This window comes from Condylura cristata, unplaced genomic scaffold (genome assembly GCF_000260355.1).
Source record: "Condylura cristata isolate star-nosed mole 26May11 unplaced genomic scaffold, ConCri1.0 scaffold00024, whole genome shotgun sequence".
In the NCBI taxonomy this organism is placed as follows: Eukaryota; Metazoa; Chordata; class Mammalia; order Eulipotyphla; family Talpidae; genus Condylura; species Condylura cristata.
This window is the reverse complement of record NW_004567125.1, coordinates 32,687,537-32,707,779: the sequence shown is the minus strand read 5'-3', so window position 1 is coordinate 32,707,779 and position 20,243 is coordinate 32,687,537. Positions and strand designations below refer to the sequence as shown.

Sequence of the window (20,243 nt, the reverse complement as noted above, 5' to 3'; positions counted from 1 at the left end):
GGGACAGTGCACTGGCTGTTCCTCTGCTGGGCACACATATCTCCACAGCTCCTCTTACCCTCTTACTTGAGGTCTTGGTTCCAGTGTGCCATGTACACAGGCCTTACCTAACAAGCCAAGAAAACTAAAACCTCTTCACTCTCCTTTTTAGACTTGGTTTCCTTTATTTTGTCCCAGCTGTTACCTGCTAAAATGATTTATAATTTTATTGTTTGCTTATACACTCTTTCTCTACCATTGAATCACAATTTTATTATACAATGCCCTAAACACCTTGCCAAGGCAGTGCCCAATATATAGTCAGAGTTCAATTTATATTCCTTAATTATAAGAATTTATTAGTAAAATAGTATAGCACATAATCCAGAGGGGGGAAAAATGACTGGGACAAAAATTCTATATCAGAGAAGCCCCTAATGGAAATCATACACAAAAATTTTATAATTGACTTCTGACAAAAATATCATGGAGGCATTTCAAGTAGTGATATGTTTTTGAAAATAAGTCTTGTTATCTCCCTTTTTTCTTGCACATCTCCTGCAATGCATGAAACCAGTCAATGATACACAAGTTTTAGAATTTCTTCTCCTGAGATATTCAGAGGCAGCATAAGAGTAGCTCCTCATATTAGGGCTGTTTCTCACCTGGTACCTGATCACTGCTCATCATCCTGGCTGTCAGTTCAGACCCCCAACTCCACATGCCCATGTACTTCTTCCTTTCCAACCTGTCCTTTGGGGACATCTGCTTTACCTCCAACCACCGTCCCAAAGATGCTGGTGAACATCCAGACACAGAACAAAGAAATAACCTATGAAGGTTGCATCACTCAGGTGTATTTTTTCACATTGTTTGGAGCTTTGGATGTCTTCCTCCTGACTGTGATGGCCTCTGACCGCTTCGTGGCCATCTGCCACCCCCTTTACTACACGGTCATCATGAACCCTCAGCTCTGTGGGCTGCTGGTTCTGGTGAGCTGGATCATCAGTGCTCTATGTTCCTTAGTGCAAAGCTTAATGTTGTTACAGCTGTCTTTCTGCACAAATGTGGAAATCCCACACTTTTTCTGTGAACTCAATCAGGTGATCAAACTGTCTTGTTCTGACACCTTTCTCAACAACATGGTGATATATTTTGAATCTGTTGTAGTGGGTGGTGGCTCCCTCTTTGGTATCCTTTACTCTTACTCTAAGATAGTTTCCACCATCCAGACAGTCTCTTCAGCTCAGGGGAAGTATAAAGCATTTTCCACCTGCGCATCTCACCTCTCAGTTGTCTCAGTGGTTTATTTTACTGCACAGCCCTGGGAGTGTACCTTAGCTCTGCTGCTCCCCAAAGCCCATGCTCAAGTGCAATCACCTTGGTGATGTACACTGTGGTCACACCCATGCTGAACCCCTTCATCTACAGTCTGAAGAGCAAAGACATCAAGGTGGCCCTAACAACATTCATTGTAAAGAAAACTTCAAGAAAAGGCAATTGTCTTAGGGCGGAAGAATGAGCCATGATTTTAGACAATAGAGACTAATAGATTTGGGGTTTGATTGATCTAATGAAAAGTAGAGCTTGCTCTTCTATTCTGCTCTCTTATTATGGAAATTCTTCTTGTACCTCAATTTCTCTACTCAGTTATGTAACTCACTTTATTGAAATCCTTTTGCTTTCTGATCTCTAACAGCTTTTCCCTCTGTGGCTTTCCAACCTTACCAAAACTATCCCAAACTTAAATTAGAAAAATGTAGATGTTATAGTTCACTTAAAATGGCTAAGTGTTTTTTAGAAAAAAAGACACATATCATACTGGTACTTTCTTTAAGTTAAAAGTCATCAATCTGCTACTCCTAAACCAAACTACACATGATGACCAAGGAAGCTATCTAATTTTATAGCAGGGGAAGTACGATAACAAAGCTTTTTAGTTTTGAGTGTGTCAACCTTTTGTGTCCACTTCATCAACCACCCTCCTGCAAGAACTGACATACATAACACACAAGGCTTTGTTCTCCTCCTTAAGATCCTGTGTATGCAAACCCTTCCTTAGCCTCAGCCAACATGATTATCACAGAATAGATTTTCCCAAGACTCTTTACAATAAATATATTGACCTGAGAAGGAAGGGGGGCATCATATCACATATTACACTGCAAATTGTTTTTCTTTCATGCAGTATCTACTTCTGTAATATGGAGGATTCATGTCTGTGTGTAAGGGGATTAATAGTGATGGGAATTGGAAAAAAAATGTTTTTCAGTTACTGTCATCTCTGCTTCCAAACTTCTGTTGCCACTGAAGTCTGCACTGGTTTCTTAGCTTTAAAGGAAACAACTCCCCTTCTTATTTTTTATAAAGAAAGGGATAGTGATTTAATGTTTTTATATTATCTTACTTTATATATCTCCATTACACACGGAATTCGATCATCCTTTATGAAGAAAGGATGACTCCGAGAGAACTTAAATTCCTGTCTGATCATGGAATTAGGTTCTCTAGCTTTCCTTAAAAAAAAAAAAAAAAAAACTCACCTTTCCCTAGTTACTTGGAAATTAACTGTATGGAATTTTTTAATAGAGTTGCCTGAATCAAGTAACAGTGAAGAAAGGCCAAACGATACCCAAACCAGTGCAGATTATTATGTTAATAACTCATCACATCTATTCAATGTGACTGTAGTAGCATCTGGCTGCTACTGACAGGCCACTCTACATGTAAGGAATTATCAGGACTTGAGAGGCTCCACAGGCTGCTTCAGGCTCTTCATTGTGCTTCAGGCTCGTCAGGGTGATCCCTGTGCCAAGGGCTCTCTCTCAGGAGTATACGGTCCATTCATCACACTTGTCTGTCTACTCTCATTTTATATTTTTGCAGAACAAGTATCAAATATGAATTTCCTTCATTGATTTCTGTGATTCCTATTTCATAGCTAATATTTCCCTTTGTTTTCAAGAGGAAGCAATAACTCTTACCACTGTTCACTTGGAATCAATCACCTGTGTGGTGAATCTTACTTTGATCCAGGCATCTTAAAACTTTTTTATGTATTTAGTATACACAAATATTGTTATACATGTTTACAGTGTACTTTTTGATGAACAGAAAGAGCCATACAAAACTCCAGTACATATTGTATGTTTCCATTTGTTCCTAATTCAAGAAAATATGTGGAAAGATTTAATGAAATTTTTTGAATTCTTAGAAGTATATTCTCCCAGAATTTCTATTTCCTTATTTCTGCACGTAATGTGGGATTCACTTTAGATGAATGTTGTTAGCAATAAATGATGTGTGTGGACATATTTTGTTGAACACAAAAGAAATGTTTATACTTAAATTTTTCTGTATATATATTTGTGTGTTTATTTGTAAAAAATTGTATTTTATAGAAACATACACAGATATATATACATAACAGACTCATAACCTCATATTTTATGTTGAAAGATTCTTGACAAAAAGTTGGAGAGAGTAGAAAGTAAAACAATGAATATTTGAATTAACATGTACTTATGAGACTATAGAATATGGACACAAAGACATACAGCAGGCCCTCCCTGGTGGCGCAGCGGGTTGAAGCACAGCACAAAGAAGCTTAAGCCACTTCCACATGAGTTCGATCCCCACCTGCCCGGAGGAGATCCACATGGCCAGGCAGACCTCTCCTGACCTGCCCGCTGCTCCCCCCAGCAGTGTACCTCATCGATCTGCCTGTTCTGTACCCCACTCTGTCTCTGGTGAATCCTCTCACCCTCCGCATCTCTGGACTGTACCCCAGTTCCGTATGAATAAATAAATCTTTTTTTAAAAAAAGACATACAGTAAAATTGCATGCAAAATTAAACATTTGTAGCATTTTGTGTATATATATATATATGTGTGTGTGTTTGCACATTTTATTTTTATAAACATACAGAATATGTATAGAATAGACTAAAATCTCATTTTATGTTTAAAAAAATGAGGGAAATTTGAAAGGATAAAAACCAAAAGAATGCATGAATTAACACTGATTAAATATATGTGGTGGACATACATTTAAAGGATGAATTACTTTTTCATCTTAATGCAACACGGATGTCAAAGTTTTTTCCCTTTATGCTTATTTTGAGTTACATTTGTTGAGTAAATGATGACTTACACTCAGTCTAGGCCTTGGGGTATAGGTTCACTCAACAGCCTCATGCTACCTCACCATACTCACCACCAAGCCCCAAGAATCCTCCACTAGACCTGCTCTCCCCTCCGCTCCAGCCACACCACATGTCCCTTCTGGGAGCCTCACTTATAGTTCAATGTGCCCGTCCCCTCCTGTTTGCGTCCTTTCCTCTCCCTCAACCCCCCTAAATGCCCCAGATCTATGGTCAGCTCTCAAGAAGTCTAAAACTTCTTGGTCTCTCTGTTTTCTACATCTTAGTGAAACCATCCTGTATTACTTTTCATTCTGACTTATTTCAATTTTTGTAATCCCTTCCTCCTATTCTATGTTGTCACAGTTGTCATCATTTTACCTTTTATAAACACTGAGTACATGTCATATGTATCCATTCATGTGTTTTGGGACTCTGAGTTTGTTTCTATATCTTAGCTGTTGTAAATAGTTGTACAATAAACATAGGCATGCAGATTCCCTTTTGACTTAGTGTTTTTATGTTCTTTAGGTAGATTCATAGGATTGGAATTGCTATGTCATATGGTATCTTGTTTTAGTGTTTTGAGGGACTACAACAGTGTTCATTAGAGTGTGGACCTTTTTAGATTGTTCCAACTGTGTAGAAGTTTCCATTTTCTCCATACTCTCTCCAACACTTGTTGATTTTGGTGTTTTTATTATGGCCATCCTCACAGGTGTGAGACAGTATGCCATTGTGTTTCAAAGACCTGCATTTCTCTGGTGGTAAGTGATGATGAACATATTTTCACATCTATTGGTTATATGCATGTCTTCTTTCAAAGAATTTCTACTTAAATCATCTGCCCATTTTATGATTGTATTATGTGTTTATGTAAGCTCCTTAAATATCATCAATATCAGCCCTTATCAGATGCATGATGTACAAATATTTTCTCCCATTCAGTGAGTTGTCTGTTCATTTTATTTTCTTCTGTGTGCCACAGTAGGTTTTTAGTGTGACAGAGTCCTAGTTTTTATATTCTGCCTTGTTTTGCTTGCTGCTTGAAATTTGTCCTCAAATATATTTCTGAAGTTGTATCATGAAGAGTTTTCCTCTGTATCTTTTATAAAGTTTATGGTGTTATATCTTATTTTCACCAATTTTGAGTTGATTTTCAGGTGTGGTGAGACAACTGTCTAATTTCTTTTCTTTCTTTCTTTTTTTTTTTTTTTTGTATGTGGCAGTCCAAATTTCCCATTATCATATTTTGAAGAGATTTTCTTTGTTCCAGTATATATATTGTAGGTTAGCTGTCCATGAATGTATGGTTTTATTTCTGGGCATTCAATTATATTCTAGTAGTCTGTGTATCTCTTCTTTTTTTTTATTTTATAACAGTTTATTTTTACAACATTTTGTACATTTTTTTTCCATCTCAATTGTAATCCCCACGGGTTTCCCATCACAATGTCACCCATGTGCCATCACCATAATCCCGTGCACTTCCCTCCCCATGCCCCCATTTTTGATCCCATTCCCCACTCCACCCCCACAAAATATCTCTGATATATGGCTGTTCATTATTCTTGTTATTTTCTCGCCTGGTCCATTATACTCCTGCTATGAGCGAAACCATCCGGTATTTTTCTTTCTCTTTCTGGCTTACCTCACTAAGCATGATCTTTTCCAGCTCCATCCAAGTTGCTGCAAAAGACATGTGTTTCTCTTTTTGGTTGCTCAGTAATATTCCATTGTATATATGTACCACATCTTTCTAATCCAGTCATCTACTTTTGGGCATTTGGGCTGCTTCCATGTTTTTCCAATTGTAAATAAAGCAGCAATAAACATGGGGGTACACGTATCTTTTTCAATCAGTGTTTTTGTGTCTTTTGGGTAGATACCTAGGAGTGGGATTGCTGGGTCGTAGGGAAGCTCCATGTTTAGCAGTTTGAGGAACCTCCAAACAGTTTTCCACAGTGGTTGTACTAGTTTGCATTCCCCCCAGCAGTGCAGGAGAGTTCCTTTTTCTCCACATCCTCACCAACATTTGTTGTTGCTAGTTGTTTGAAGATATGCCATTCTCACTGGGGTGAGGTGGTATCTCATTGTGGTTTTAATTTGCATCTCCCTTATTACCAGTGATGTTGAACATTTTTTCATGTTTGTTGTCCATCTTCATTTCCTCTTTGGAGAAGTGTCTTTTTAGTTCTTCTGCCCATTTTTTGTTGGGGTTGTTTATTTTTGTTGAGTTTTATCAGTTCTCCGTATATTTTTGTGATCAGTCCTTTATCACTACTTTTGTGTGAGAAAATGTTTTCCCAATTAGTGGGATGTCTGTTTGTTTTTTGTAAATGTCTCTCTTGCTGTCCAGAAGCTCTTTAACTTGATGTAGTCCTACCTGTTTATCTTTGCCTTCACTATTGTGGCATTGGGTGCTCTGTCTTTAAAGATGTCACTGAAGTGAATGTCATGTAGTATTTGACCCATCTTTGCTTCTAGGTATTTGACGGTTTCCATTCTTATGTCTAGGTCTTTAATCCACTTCGAGTTGATTTTTGGGACTGGAGTGAGGCAGTGATCTGTGCATCTCTTCATTTTCTAGAAATGTGCTGTTTTAATTATGATGGTATAGTTTGGAGTCCAGAAGTGTGACAATTCCATTTCCCTTTCTAATCATGAAAGCTTTGTCTATTCAAGGTTTTCTTGTGTGCTTCCAGATGAATTTCAGTACTATTTGTTCTATTTTTTGAAACATGCCACTGAGTTTGCTTGAATGTGTAGATAGTCTTAGTAATTCCTTCATCTTTTTGGAGAGTTTTCCTAATTCTTGGTGGCTGGCTCTGGTGATTTTAGTGCAGGGGATCACTGGCTTTGTGTGTTACATAAAGAAGACTTATTGTTGTTGCATTGACAAGTCTGTTAACCGAAAATTTTATTGTTCCTAAGAATTAGCTAGCCCTGGGAAGGGCAGTATCTCCACAGCCAGTAAGCCCTGCCTGTCCCCTCCATTGAAATAACAAATGCCCACCCAAAGAGTATCGGTCATCAGTCTAAAGTTGGTCCATTGAGGCCCAAACTCTTGCCACAAATCTAAGGTACCTTCTTTTTTATTTCACATGTATATATATATATATATTTCTTTGACATTATTCATTCATTTTGTACAGTTTTTCATCTCAGTTGTAATCTCCATGGATTTCCCACTACCACTTCACCCATGCTAAGGCACCAGGCACCTTCTTCATTTAAAAGTGTGAAAGGGACAAGGCAAGTTTGTGACAAAAGGAGAGACACAGAAATACAGCCAATATAGTACCTACAATTATCTCTGTCAAGGGCAGTCTCTAGACATGTCTCTTACCCATGTGTCTCTTCCAAATGTCTCTCCATGCCTTTCTTTCCAAGTCTTCCCAAATCCCTAGGTGAAAGTCAGGCCACAGAAGTAAGAGCTCTTTTTCTTCCATCCCACATGCTTTCTTTTCCTCATTATATAGTTTGACCTGGTCACTCAACTCTGCTCTCATCAGTAGTACACAGAAAACTTCAGGCCAAATCCCCTGCAGGTGAGAGGGGTTTGGAACGTGGTTCCTCATTCACTGTATTGAGATGCTTCTACTCATTTTATGGAAATGCCTCTATAATAAAATTAAATTAAAACAAATAAAAGGAGTCAAATTGTAATGGTGAAGTATAGAATTGGAGTTTTAGCAATTAACCTAATGTATTGTATACAGATGTTGATTTATACTGATGTGCACCCAAAATTTGCATAATGTTATGATACAATGTTACATTAACAAAAATGTTTTTTAAAAAATTGCCCTCTCGAATGCAAACTAGTACAACCATTATGGAAAACTGTTTGGAGTTTCCTCAAACTGCTAAACATGGAACTTCCCTACGACCCAGCAATCCCACTCCTAGGTATCTACCCAAAAGACACAAAAACACTGATTCAAAAATATACCTGCACCCCCATGTTTATTGCTGCTTTATTTACAATTGGAAAAACATGGAAGCAGCCCAAATGCCCAAAAGTAGATGATGGAGTAAGAAAATATGGTACATATATACAATGGAATATTACTGCGCAACCAAAAAGAGAAACACATGTCTTTTGCAGCAACTTGGATGGAGCTGGAAAAGATCATGCTTAGTGAGGTAAGCCAGAAAGAGAAAGAAAAATACCGGATGGTTTCGCTCATAGCAGGAGTATAATGGACCAGGCGAGAAAATAACAAGAATAATGAACAGCCATATATCAGAGACATTTTGTGGGGGTGGAGTGGGGAATGGGATCAAAAATGGGGTGGGTGAGGGAAGTGCATGGGACTGTGGTGATGGCACATGGGTGACTAGGTGATGGGAAACCCGTGGGGATTACAATTGAGATGAAAAAGAAAATGTACAAAATTATGTAAAAAGAAACTATTATATTATTTTAAAAATTGCCCTCTCTCCCTTTGTTCTGTAGTACAAGCAATTCTCAAAGACTACAAAACATGTGATTCTGTACAGCATTGTTGTACTCAGTAATCTGTCTATTCTTCTGCCCTAGGTTTATGGTGAATCTTCATATCCAGAAATGCATATCTCCTAAATTTGCTTAGGTTATCATTTTCTCCTTAAACTGTAAATTAGGTGTTTAAATCAGTTCATCAATCAGATTTTAGTTAGTACAGCATTGGTGCTATAGATTATTTTATGATGACTTGACATGGTTGAGACTTTGTACTCATAAACATGAAATATCTGTAGAAAGGGAAGTTTTCAGTTCCTCCCTGGTGGCACAATGGGTTAAAGCACAGCACACAAAGCTAGAGGCAGCCGCTTCAGCACTAGTTCAATCCTGGGCCATGGAGGTGACCCACATGGTATGGCAGACCTCTCCTGCCTTGCCCGCTGTTCCCCTCAGCAATGCACTTCATCAATATGCCTGTTCAGCTCCCCACTCTGTCTCTGGTGAATCCTCTCACCCCCTGAACCTCTGGGCTGTACCCCAGTTATGTATGTATAAATAAATAAATCTTTAAAAAAAAAAGGGGGGGGGGAATTTTCAGGTTCCATGCCTGACTCAAGAAAAGGTATACCTGAGCAGTGAGAGGGAGAAAAACTAGGGAAAGGAGGAAATGGAGAAAAAGGGAGACCTGGAGGAGAGACATGGACCAGAGAGACAGGTGAAGATTGTGTGCTTGTTCCTCAGCTTTGGACTTGTATCAGGGACCTAGAAAACATGGAAGGAGAACTTGAAAATGACAGAGACTGGGAGGAAAGATCCTTAGGGAGTCTGACAATAGCAGCTTTTTCCTCGAGGTATATTTTCTTCTTATCCTTCCAGATTTCCCCGATATGACCATGGAGATGGTTTCCATGTCTAAGACATACTTGGACAATGTAAAACTTGCATTATATACAGGCAACCCTGCCATGAAGAAAATGATGTTTTGGGAAATGTGTAATAGAGGTAATCATACTTTTGTGTGGGCATTGATGTCACTGGATTGGTTACTTCTCAGTGGTTCCCCCAACCACAGCAAAGAAACAGAAGAGATCTTATCATGAATATTTTCTATTTTTGTTAAAGATTTATTTTTTATGCATATAAGAACTAGGGTACAGGCAAGAACTAGGGTACAGGTGAAAGGATTCACCAGAGAGCAGGGAGCAGAATAGACCAATGTACTGAAATACACTGCTGAGGGAGCAGCAGGCAAGACAGGAGAGGTCTGCCACACCATGTGGGTCACCTCCCCGGCCGGGGTTAAGCTCACTCTGCAGTGTCTGTGGATCATTTCATATTGATGTGCTTTAACCTGCTGTGCCACCAGAGAAAGCCCAATATTTTCTATTTTTCTGAGAAGTTTTGTATATCTTACATCAGAATTCTTGCTAGGAATGAGGTTGTTGATGCTGTTATAATTCACAAACTTTGAGTATAATTTCTTTGTTTGCAGATATATGTACAAATGCAATCGAATTTCATATATCAATCTTAGTTTCAGTGACATTGTGAAATTCACATATTTTAATATATAGAATTTTCTATATATGCAGGCATGCTGTCCATGAATAATGGAAGTACTGTTTACAAACCATATATATATATATACCTTTTAATTAATTGCTTTGCTAGTCTTATTTCACTAAGAGCAAATCAAAATATAAACTAATCCTTAGAGAATAAGAACAAATGGTAGTTATCAGAGGAAAGGGAGGCTATTGGATAATGGGGATTATTGTAACTAGAGAAAGAAAAGTAAACCCTTTATGATGACCATGTAGTACATAGAGATATACCTATAGCTGTAGACCTGAAACATTGAAACCTATATATATAAGGTTTATATATATATAAATAACATATATAATGCTATAAATCTATAATCAAATATTAAGTCAAATAATGATAAGAATTATAAAAAAGTATATTTTGTTAGATTGTGATATGATTGTGAAACTAAAGATGGGACTGGTTGCCAGTAGAGCCAACCATGAGGTCAGAGATGAGAACTTTCAGTCCCAGCATCAATATCTGAGGAGCAGAGAGGGACTGGAGTTTGAATTAATTGCCAGTGGCCACTAGTGGAATCAACTAGAGTCACTACAGACGCAGATGGGCGGGTTCTGTCTCATGAGTGCATTCAGCTGCTGGCATAATGGTGGTCCTCAGAAAGCGGCGATGCTCAGGATCCCTTTCTCTTGCTTGCTGCTGCACTACTCCCATCTGGGCACTCCTGAATTTTATCCTTTTGTAATATAACATCAATTAATACATTCCTCTGAGTTTAGTAAAACATCCTAGAAAATTAATCAAAACTAGGGAGGGGCTCAGGAAACCTCTAAATTAAAGGTCAGATCTCACAAGGTGAACTTGCAACTGTCAGTCAGGATCTGTGCTTCAAACCCATGTCAAAGTGGGAGCTCAGGAGACAGCACTTGACAGCTGGAATCTGATATGATTTCTAAGGAGATGGAGTCAGACTTTCTTGAATTTTTGGACAGACTGCAGGTGTCTGAAAGTTGCTCACTGATTGGGGTTGGGGAGAACACCTCATGTTAGAATTGGGTTTAGTAACCCAAGCACTTAGTCTCCCTTGTCGAAATATCTCCAATTTCATGGAGATGTCAGGAAATGTTTCTCACCACATCACAACACATTAGAGGTCCGTGGATCCCAGTAACACAGGTGCCTCAGCTGTGAATTTGAGAAAAAAAAAATCACTTCAGAGCTAGGATAAGGCACAAGGAGGTAGAACTCTGGGAGGAGTTGATTTTATGAGATAGTGTAAAATTAACTGGACTCACCTGGTATGTAACCAAGTCTCTTAGGAGCAGAGTATCAGTAAGAAAAGTTTTCTTCTCCAGACCAGTGTCTCACAGGAAAAGGATGTGCTCAGTGGTGAGGAACATTGGGAATGTGCCTAATGAGCAGACACAGGGAGGGGAAATATCTTCTCTGCTCTAAGCCCTTGGGACCTGAAATCTTTAGCTGGATAGAGCCAGGTTATTTCTTGTTGGGTCCTAGATCTCATCAAAGACCAATGCTTCACCTGCTGTCATCTCTGCAAACAGAACTTCAGCCTCCATCACCAACCACCCACAGGTTTTGGACTCTGATATCACACCCAGGTGAGTTGAGAGCCCAGATGTTACTTCAGGAAAGTCAGAGAGAATGGAAGCCAATGCTTTCACCTGAGCTCACCTGAGAACCGAACCTATCTAGCCCACATCAAGGAATGACTATGTTTATTTGCAGGTTGACAATTACATGTTTTTAAGAGTGGCTGATGGACTTAGCAATGCAAGGATCACCATAGAAATTAAATGAGAAAAGTAAACATCAAAGTACATGATACTAAATATGTTACTCTATTTGGGTATTCCTTTTATATTTATTTTCTCATAGATCAAGCTTTTGGTTTTGTTGATATTTTGGAATAACCATTTAGACTTTTGGACTTTCTATTTCATTAATGTCTGCTTTGATTTTAATGACTGCCTTAACTTCTATTGGTTTCTGGAAAGACTGCGCCTTTGGCCTTGGCAGCCACAGTCAGGGTGGTTCAGAAGCAGCAGCCCCACCAGTAGGGAAAAGGGACAGTGAAATGCAGTTACAAGGAGCTTAGCAAGAGGCTCTGCTGGACTTGTGGGCCACAGACACATTCATCAGTCAAGGGTTTCATTTATGGACTTGATATTATTTCATTAATTGGAGCTTTCCTGAATCATGCACTCATTATCACATTTGTGGCATTTGAAAGTTGAATGAACTTGACTTTGAAGATCTGTTTGGATTTCTAGAGAAGTGTCCAAGAAATCTGATCAGAATTTTGCTGTTTTCAACCAAATCTATGTACTATTCTCCCTCCATGAAAGTAAGTCATAAGGAAGTGAGCAAATTAAATATCTTCCTCCTGAGAAGTAGGTTCTGCTCATGCCTGTGCCTGGGCAGCATTAAACCAGAGGGGGTAAACTGCCTGTGGAGCACATGGAGAGGTGAGGGAGGCTCACCTCCTCTGGAGAAAGTGGGCATGGGCATTTGTGGGTGTGATCTGACAGAGATCTCAATTCTAACTCCTCTTGATAGCATATGTAAGGACTCTGGCTCCCGGACTAATTCTGCACCCTGACCCCTTTGCCTGGGGTCAGGCTTTCTCAGTTACCTCCCAGCTCCTTCGAGAAGCCACAAAGTTCATATGGATATGGGTGGTGTCAAAGGTCAAACTAGAAACCTTTCTCTCAGGAGGGGCCACTGATTCCCCCCAGAAACCCCTCCTTCTACAAGATCATAGGTGGCCCTATGATCTCAAAGCTAGGGGTCAGGCATTTTATCTCAAGGGTGCATTGAACATACTTCTTTAAAAAAAACACCCATGTTAGTGAATTCTAGGTATTCTGGTAAGCTTTGAAAGAGTGTTTAATTTTGTATTCACTGATGATTTTTTATAAGCCATTACACAAATAAATTAAGTTAGAAAAATATCATTTAGAAAAGTGTCTTATCACTTCACAACTCAAAATCTTTCTGAATGGTATGTTACACATTTGAGCAAGTATTGTTGTGTTATGACTTCTGTATTTATTCACAAAATTTAGTTATTTTTCTTGTGGGATGTTAAATCAGCAGGATTAATGACATTGTAAAAGTACTGTCTTCCTTTTGGATACCTGGTTTTGCTGATTGTTAGTGACTTGGGAGCAGGGGCTGTAACTGACACTGGGAGATTCTCCTCATCACAGTCTCTGGAGACCATCTGAGCTGTTAGCTCTTCTCCCTCCACCCCCACTCTTTTATGTCCTTTTTCCCTCCCAGTTTCTATGTTTCTGCATTTATTTTGTATAAATACAAGACATAAAATGGTCACATTAAAGTGGAACCTCAATTTTTCATGTCAATAGTGACTCAACAACTGAAATTTGGGTTTCAATATATATTCTTTAGGGTAAAAATATTTTAATATTGACATTGTCTTCTATTATTCCTTCCAAAATAACTGTGTAAGGGGGTGAGAAAACCATAGTAGTAACAGGATGTGTTTACAGTGTTTCCGTGTGTGTGTGTGTGTGTGTGTGTGTGTGTGTATACAGGTTTGTTTGTATGTGTGTATGTGAGTGTTACAGGTATGTGTATATTGGTGTGTATATGTTTATGGGTGTGTATATGTGTGAGTGTGTGTGGGTATATGTGTGAGGGTGAGTGTGTGTACATGGTGTTTGTGTGTTTCTTTGAGTGAATATGTATCTGTATATGTGCTTATATGGGTGTATCTCTGGGTGTATGGGTGTGTGTGTGTGTACATTATGGGTGCACAGTTGTCAAAGAATGGTATCTCCACTCATACTCCAAACTGTGACCCATAAAATACAGGTGTTAAATATCAGTATCGTAACACTGATGAGGCTCCAGCTCTATTTGCAGAATATCTTGGAACAAAATTAATGAAGTAAAAGTTTCAAGTCAGCAGAGCAGGGAGGCCACCGGGGTCCTCCACATTCTCAGACACCATTTCTCATCACTCTTTTGTTCTTATTCCTCTAACTTTTTCTGAGATCTGGGGAACTGAAACAAGTGCTCTTTGAAAGGCCTTAGCACTCACATTATCCCTTTCAGGCAAATGCATCTCTTCCCTTGTAACCTCCTGTTCAGTGTTTCTTGAGGTCTCTGTTCATACGTCACCTTGATTGCAGGTCTTCCTGAACCTCCAGGAACATCAACTAGCAACTATAAACCGGAGACATTCTATGTGGGAGGAGAGGAGAACAGGAGCAAAACGGTGGGGGGGAAGAGTATACAGGATTATGGAGATGGCACATGGGTGAAGTGGTGGTAGGAAGTCCATGGGAATTATAACTGAGGTGAAACAAAATGTACAAATGAAGAATGATGTACTATACATACATATATAATAAAATAAGTAACACCATGTCCATTTGTACCTTGTTTTTGTAACTATGATAGCATCTTTCACTATCTGACATGGTATAAAAATCTTTATATACTTCTTTACAGTCTTTCACCATGGAAGTTTGCAAGGACATTTTTCCTCAGCACCCTGATATTTCTAACTTGAATTAGTCAGTGCTCACATATATTCTTCAAAGGCATGAAAGAAATTCCCTGGAAAGTTGTCAAACATGATCTCCCAGAAAAATCAGCATGTGGGACAGGAGTCCTCATCAGAGGTGGCAGGGGTCATACCTTGGGGGGGAAAAAAAGGCCTTTAAAGAAACACATTTCTTGACTGCAAAATAAGAATTGTAGCATTTCAATCTTAGTAAAAATCAGTATGTGAAAATTGTTATTTCTTTTTGTTTCTAGCCATCACCACCAACACATGGTACCACACAATTATACACAAATTTCAGAATTTCTCCTTCTGGGATTGTCAGAGAAAGCAGAGTTACAGCCACTCATATACATGCTTTTCCTTTTCATGTACCTGACCACTATGTTGGGAAATCTGATTATCATCCTGGCCATCTGCTCTGACCCACATCTCCACACGCCCATGTACTACTTCCTGGCAAATCTCTCCTTTGTGGACATCTGCTTCACCTCCACCACCATCCCCAAGATGCTGAGGAACATCCAGACACAGAGCAAAGCCATTGCCTATGCTGGCTGCCTCACACAAGTGTACTTTTTTCTGCTCTTTGCATATCTGGATGACTTCATTCTGTCTGCAATGGCCTATGACCGCTTTGTGGCCATCTGTCACCCCCTTCACTACACAGTCATCATGAACCCCCGGTTCTGTGGTCTCCTAGCTCTGGTATGCTGGGTCGCTGGCATTTTGGCTTCCTTGCTGCATGGCTTGATGGTGCTGCGGCTGTCCTTTTGCACAAATGTGGAGATCCCCCATTTTTTCTGTGAACTCAATCAGGTGATACACCATGCCTGTTCTGACACATTTCTTAATGACATAATGATATATATTTCATTAGTACTGCTGGGTGGTATACCTCTCACTGCGATCCTTTACTCTTACTCTAAGATCGTTTCTTCCATTCATAGGATCTCCTCAGCTCAGGGCAAGTATAAAGCATTTTCCACTTGCGCGTCTCACCTCTCCATTGTCTCTTTGTTTTATTGCACAGTTATGGGAGTGTACCTTAGCTCTGCTGCTCCCAACAGCTCACACTCGAATACAATCGCCTCAGTGTTGTACACCGTGGTCACACCCATGCTGAACCCCTTCATCTACAGCCTGAGGAACAAAGACATAAAGGGAGCTCTGAAAAGGTTCTTTGGGTTGACAGCTATAAAAGTGTCCATTTTTCTGGGTTGAAAGTAGCCAAGGATGCAGGGTTGAAATTTTGAATTCAATATAGCTATTCTTTGATTATATCGTAGAAGAGGAACCTGCTCTTCTATTAATTTCCTGCAGTGTTCATTTAACTGACTTCAATTTCCCTAAACAATAAATACTTGATGCTATCATGCTTTCTGATACATAGATGTCTTTTGTCCATTTTCCTACATTCTTAATGTTTTTCCTATCTTGGTTCAGAAATTTTTGAAATTACCCACCGTTTTCATGGGACAACATAGATTCTTAGGAATGATTGATAATCAATTTTCATATAATTCCAAATAATTTTCTTTAGATTTCCTTTTTAATAAAAGTCATCATCTGCATTACAAATATTTAATAAGCTATATTAGCAATTAAGGTTATATATATATATATATGACTGTACTGCAAAGAAAAATCAGAATACACAATTTTGTCCCTGATTTCTACTTCAAAATCAATCTTACTGAGATTGTGACTGTCACCTGCAGCTGTGCTTTATAGCTTGTCTCCTGATTATTTCTACTGTTCAGTGGGTTGTACACAATGAACATAAAAACTGGAAAACATTGATTCCAAAAAATATATCAATCAGGGAATTTACATGGAAACACAAATTTGAGTAAAAAAGATTGCCCTAATATGGTCCAGTGTCTGTCATAGCCTTAAAGAACATAATAAATATTTTTACTATGTATTATTTATTTCTCTTGCTGTATCTCTGTTCACTGAATTGTGAAAGACTGGTTTGCTGTGTATGGGGATTGGGGGCATGTACACATTAGAATAAAAGAATGATTGGTGTATTTTTCTGAATCATGTTCCATTTTTGCTTGAAAAATTACATTCTGACTGAAATTGTCAGTTTTACTGTGCTAAACAAAATGCCTAAATTTTATTATAATCACTAAAAAGGGAGAAAAAAGCAATAGTGAAGTCATCCTTCCCTATCTCCTTCATGCTCAGGAAGCTGCCCTGCTTCGTGATCTAAAGTAACTAGAGAGCTGATCCTGCCCATCCTGTATAAAGAGCACTGTTGTTTCTGCAGAAAGTCATTTCTTCCACATTCCCATGGTCTGTGCTATAGAGGGTCAGTATAGCCACTCATTCACACAGATACCTAAAATGCTTGAATGAAAGAATAATTATCAATGATACCTCCGGAATCAGAATGTAACAGTGAGACCCAAGGGAGGATAGACTGAGCAGCAAGAAGGAAGGCCAGCGCAAAGTCAGGGAGGCAGCACATGGAAAAGACAAATGTGTAAAGGAGAACTTTCACTGGCTTCTGAAACTTGGACTTTAACCTAAGAATTTGAGGGCATGGAAGGAGACAAGGAAAGAAATGGGTGAGGCACCCTTGGGAAGGCTGACAGTGACAATGTTTATGTTGACTTGTATTTTGATTTTGCTCCTTTTTTTCTAGACATGCATGGCCCCTTTTCAATGGTTCCCCAGGAGGAGGTGCCTGAGACTCTGAGACTCATGGCAAGCCTTTGGACATCGGTGGCCCTGCTTTGGACTGGGCTTTTAGCTAAACCCTGTTTATCAGGGCCTTTACCCACAAAGGGAATGGGTAAATTTAGGGTTTCATGGAGGTATTATTATAACTATATCCTTTGTCTTCTCTCTACTGAATGCTAACTTTATTTAAAATTGGTTTTCCATTGAAAGTCTATGTACTGACAATATGTTTTGTCTTGATGCAGCAGAGAGTAGAACCCATTTAAAGCAGATAGGTTTGGGGGCCCTGATTGCCTGCTAAGAAAAGCACATGCCAAAAATAAAAGGCAACAGACCATTGCAATAGTTCTCAGTGTTGTTTGGCTATGTTATTACTTAGAAATTGTTGCTAAATGAGTTTCATAATTAACCAATGCCATTATTATTGAATGGAAAAATATGGTAAGTTTTGTTTAGATAATTTTGAAACTGAGTTCTACATTGAGTTATAGGGTTTTTTTATTATTGTTGCTCATTTTTGTATAAAATATGCTTTTTCTGCTCAGGTATAGACCTCGAAAATTCCCACAACCAATTCATTCATCATCATCACCATAGTCCCTTGTGCTCTTTGCTCCCCTGTCTTGATCCCTCCCCTTCCCCTGCTGAATGTCTGTGATTTGTAGATGCCTGTTAATTTTCTTTTATTTTTATTTTATTTTTCCTGGTCAATTATTGGTTACCCTATATTCCTGCTATAAATGAAATCATTCATTTATTTTTTATTCTGGCTTATTTTACTGAGCAAAATATCTTCCAACTCCATCCATTTTGCTTAAAATGGCATGAGTTTATCTTTTATGATTACTGAGTAGTAGTCCATTGTGCATATATACCACATCTTCTGGATCCTGTCATCTATTTTTGGACATTTGCATTGTTTCTATAGGACATAAGGGTGCAGGTATCCTTTGGTTTGCTTTTTTTTTTTAGATTTTTTTTTACATTATTCTTCATTCTGTACATTTTTTATCCCTGTGCACTTCTCACCACTTCTTCCATGTGCCGTCACCATATTCCCATGTGCTCTGCCCCAACAGTTTTGACCTTGTTCCTCTTTCCCTCCTCCTATGTTTATAGTTGTTTTATCTACTTTATTACATTTTTATATATTATAGTTATAATATATACTATATATTATATATTAATATAATGTGTATAATTATGTACACATATTATGTATATGTTATATATTATAATTTATATATATACATATATATATGTTTTCTTTTTTTTTTTGATCCCTTACAATCCTGCTATGAGTGAACCCATCTGGTATTTTTCTTTTTCTTTCTGGCTTATTGCACTAAGCACGATTGTTGCCACAAAAGGCATGAATTTATCTTTTTTGAATACTGAGTAATATTCCATTGTGTGTATATATACCACAATTTCTTGATCCAGTCATCTATTTTTCAGTATTTGGGTTGATTCTACATCTTCCTTTTTGTAAATAGGGCAGCAATAAACATAAAGGTGCAGTTGTCCTTTTAAGTTATTTTTGTGTCCCGTGGATAGACACTTAGGAAGTAGAATTGTTGGAGCGTATGGAAACTGCATTTTTAGCAATTTGAGAAACCTCCAAACAGCTTTCCATAGTGGTTGTACAGTTTGCATTCCCACCAGAAGTATAGGCGAGTTCCTTTTTCTCCACACCCTCTCCATATATGAGAGAACCCACCCATAAAAATTAAACGAAACCATTTATAAGATTTTATTGATAAGTGCAGCTTATTGCACTCAGCTCATTGTGCACAAAATGATTTTACAATATAACCTGTTAACTTTTTTTTAATATTTATTTATTCATACAGAACTTGGGTATAGGCCAGAGATGCGGAGAGTGAGAGGCTTCACCAGTGACATAGTGGGGAGCATAACAATAACCTGTTAACTTTTTAATGAAGAAGTAAATGACAACTAATTCCTGTTACTGACATGAACCTCCTAATTGATTTGTCAAAAGTCTCATGAATCCAAGGATTGTAGGACCCATGTGCTATTAGGAACACACCCCTCTCCCATGTGGAGAATGGATAACAATTTTCTAGAGAGATGTCTAACTATTCCCAGGCTTCCTGCTATGAGACCAAATGGAGATGGATACACTGTCTTTGATTTGAAAAATTATTAACTAAGTTGGGATAAATCACAAGGAGGTTAGAATTCTGAAAAGCAAGTGTATATGAAGAGGAGTATTAGGAACTGGATTCTACTGACTTCTTAAATGGCCTCTTAGGCACAAATAATCAGCACGAAATTATTTTTTGTTTCTATACCAATGTCCCTGAGGAAAATGATGTGCTCTGAGGCAGGAGTAACAATGGAATCAGGGCTTAATGAGCAAGTAGAGGCAGCTGTAAATATCCTCTGTTGCCATTCCTCAACATGTGGAGACTCAGGCAGGACTGGGGATGGTTGCTTGCCTTTGGGTACCTAAAGTTAAGGTCAGAAGCCAGTGTTTTCCATCTTCTTGCAGTCCTATCCAGGAAGAGGGCTTCAGTATACAGTGGTAACCACACGTAAAATTTTGGACACTCACAGGGTGGTCATCCTCTCAGAGACCCCACAGGTATGTCTGAGAGCCCAGCTGGGGCTAGAGAAAAGACACGTGGAGAATGTGAGCACTGATTCTGGACTGGGGCTCATTGGGAGCCTCGCCTGCATAGTTCAGAGAAAAGATCTTGACATTTTGTTTACTTGATTAACTAATTTATTGACAATTAAAGTATTTAATATATTTAAAACAGAAGGGTTCATCAATGCAGGATCATTATTACAATTAAATAATGGAATGACAACACAGTTATTATATAAGACTGAGTCAAAAATGAGA

At 38.5% G+C, this 20,243-nt stretch overlaps 1 protein-coding gene and 1 pseudogene across 1 annotated transcript; both read left to right on the top strand.

Moving 5' to 3' along the window:
- Positions 1–546: 546 nt before the first annotated feature.
- On the top strand, positions 547–1,501 carry LOC101627042 (annotated as a pseudogene).
- Positions 1,502–14,944: 13,443 nt separating this feature from the next.
- On the top strand, positions 14,945–15,898 carry LOC101626808 (olfactory receptor 7A10-like). The gene has a single exon (XM_004688218.1). It carries the CDS (start codon positions 14,945–14,947, stop codon positions 15,896–15,898), a length of 954 nt encoding a protein of 317 aa, XP_004688275.1.
- Positions 15,899–20,243: the final 4,345 nt, after the last annotated feature.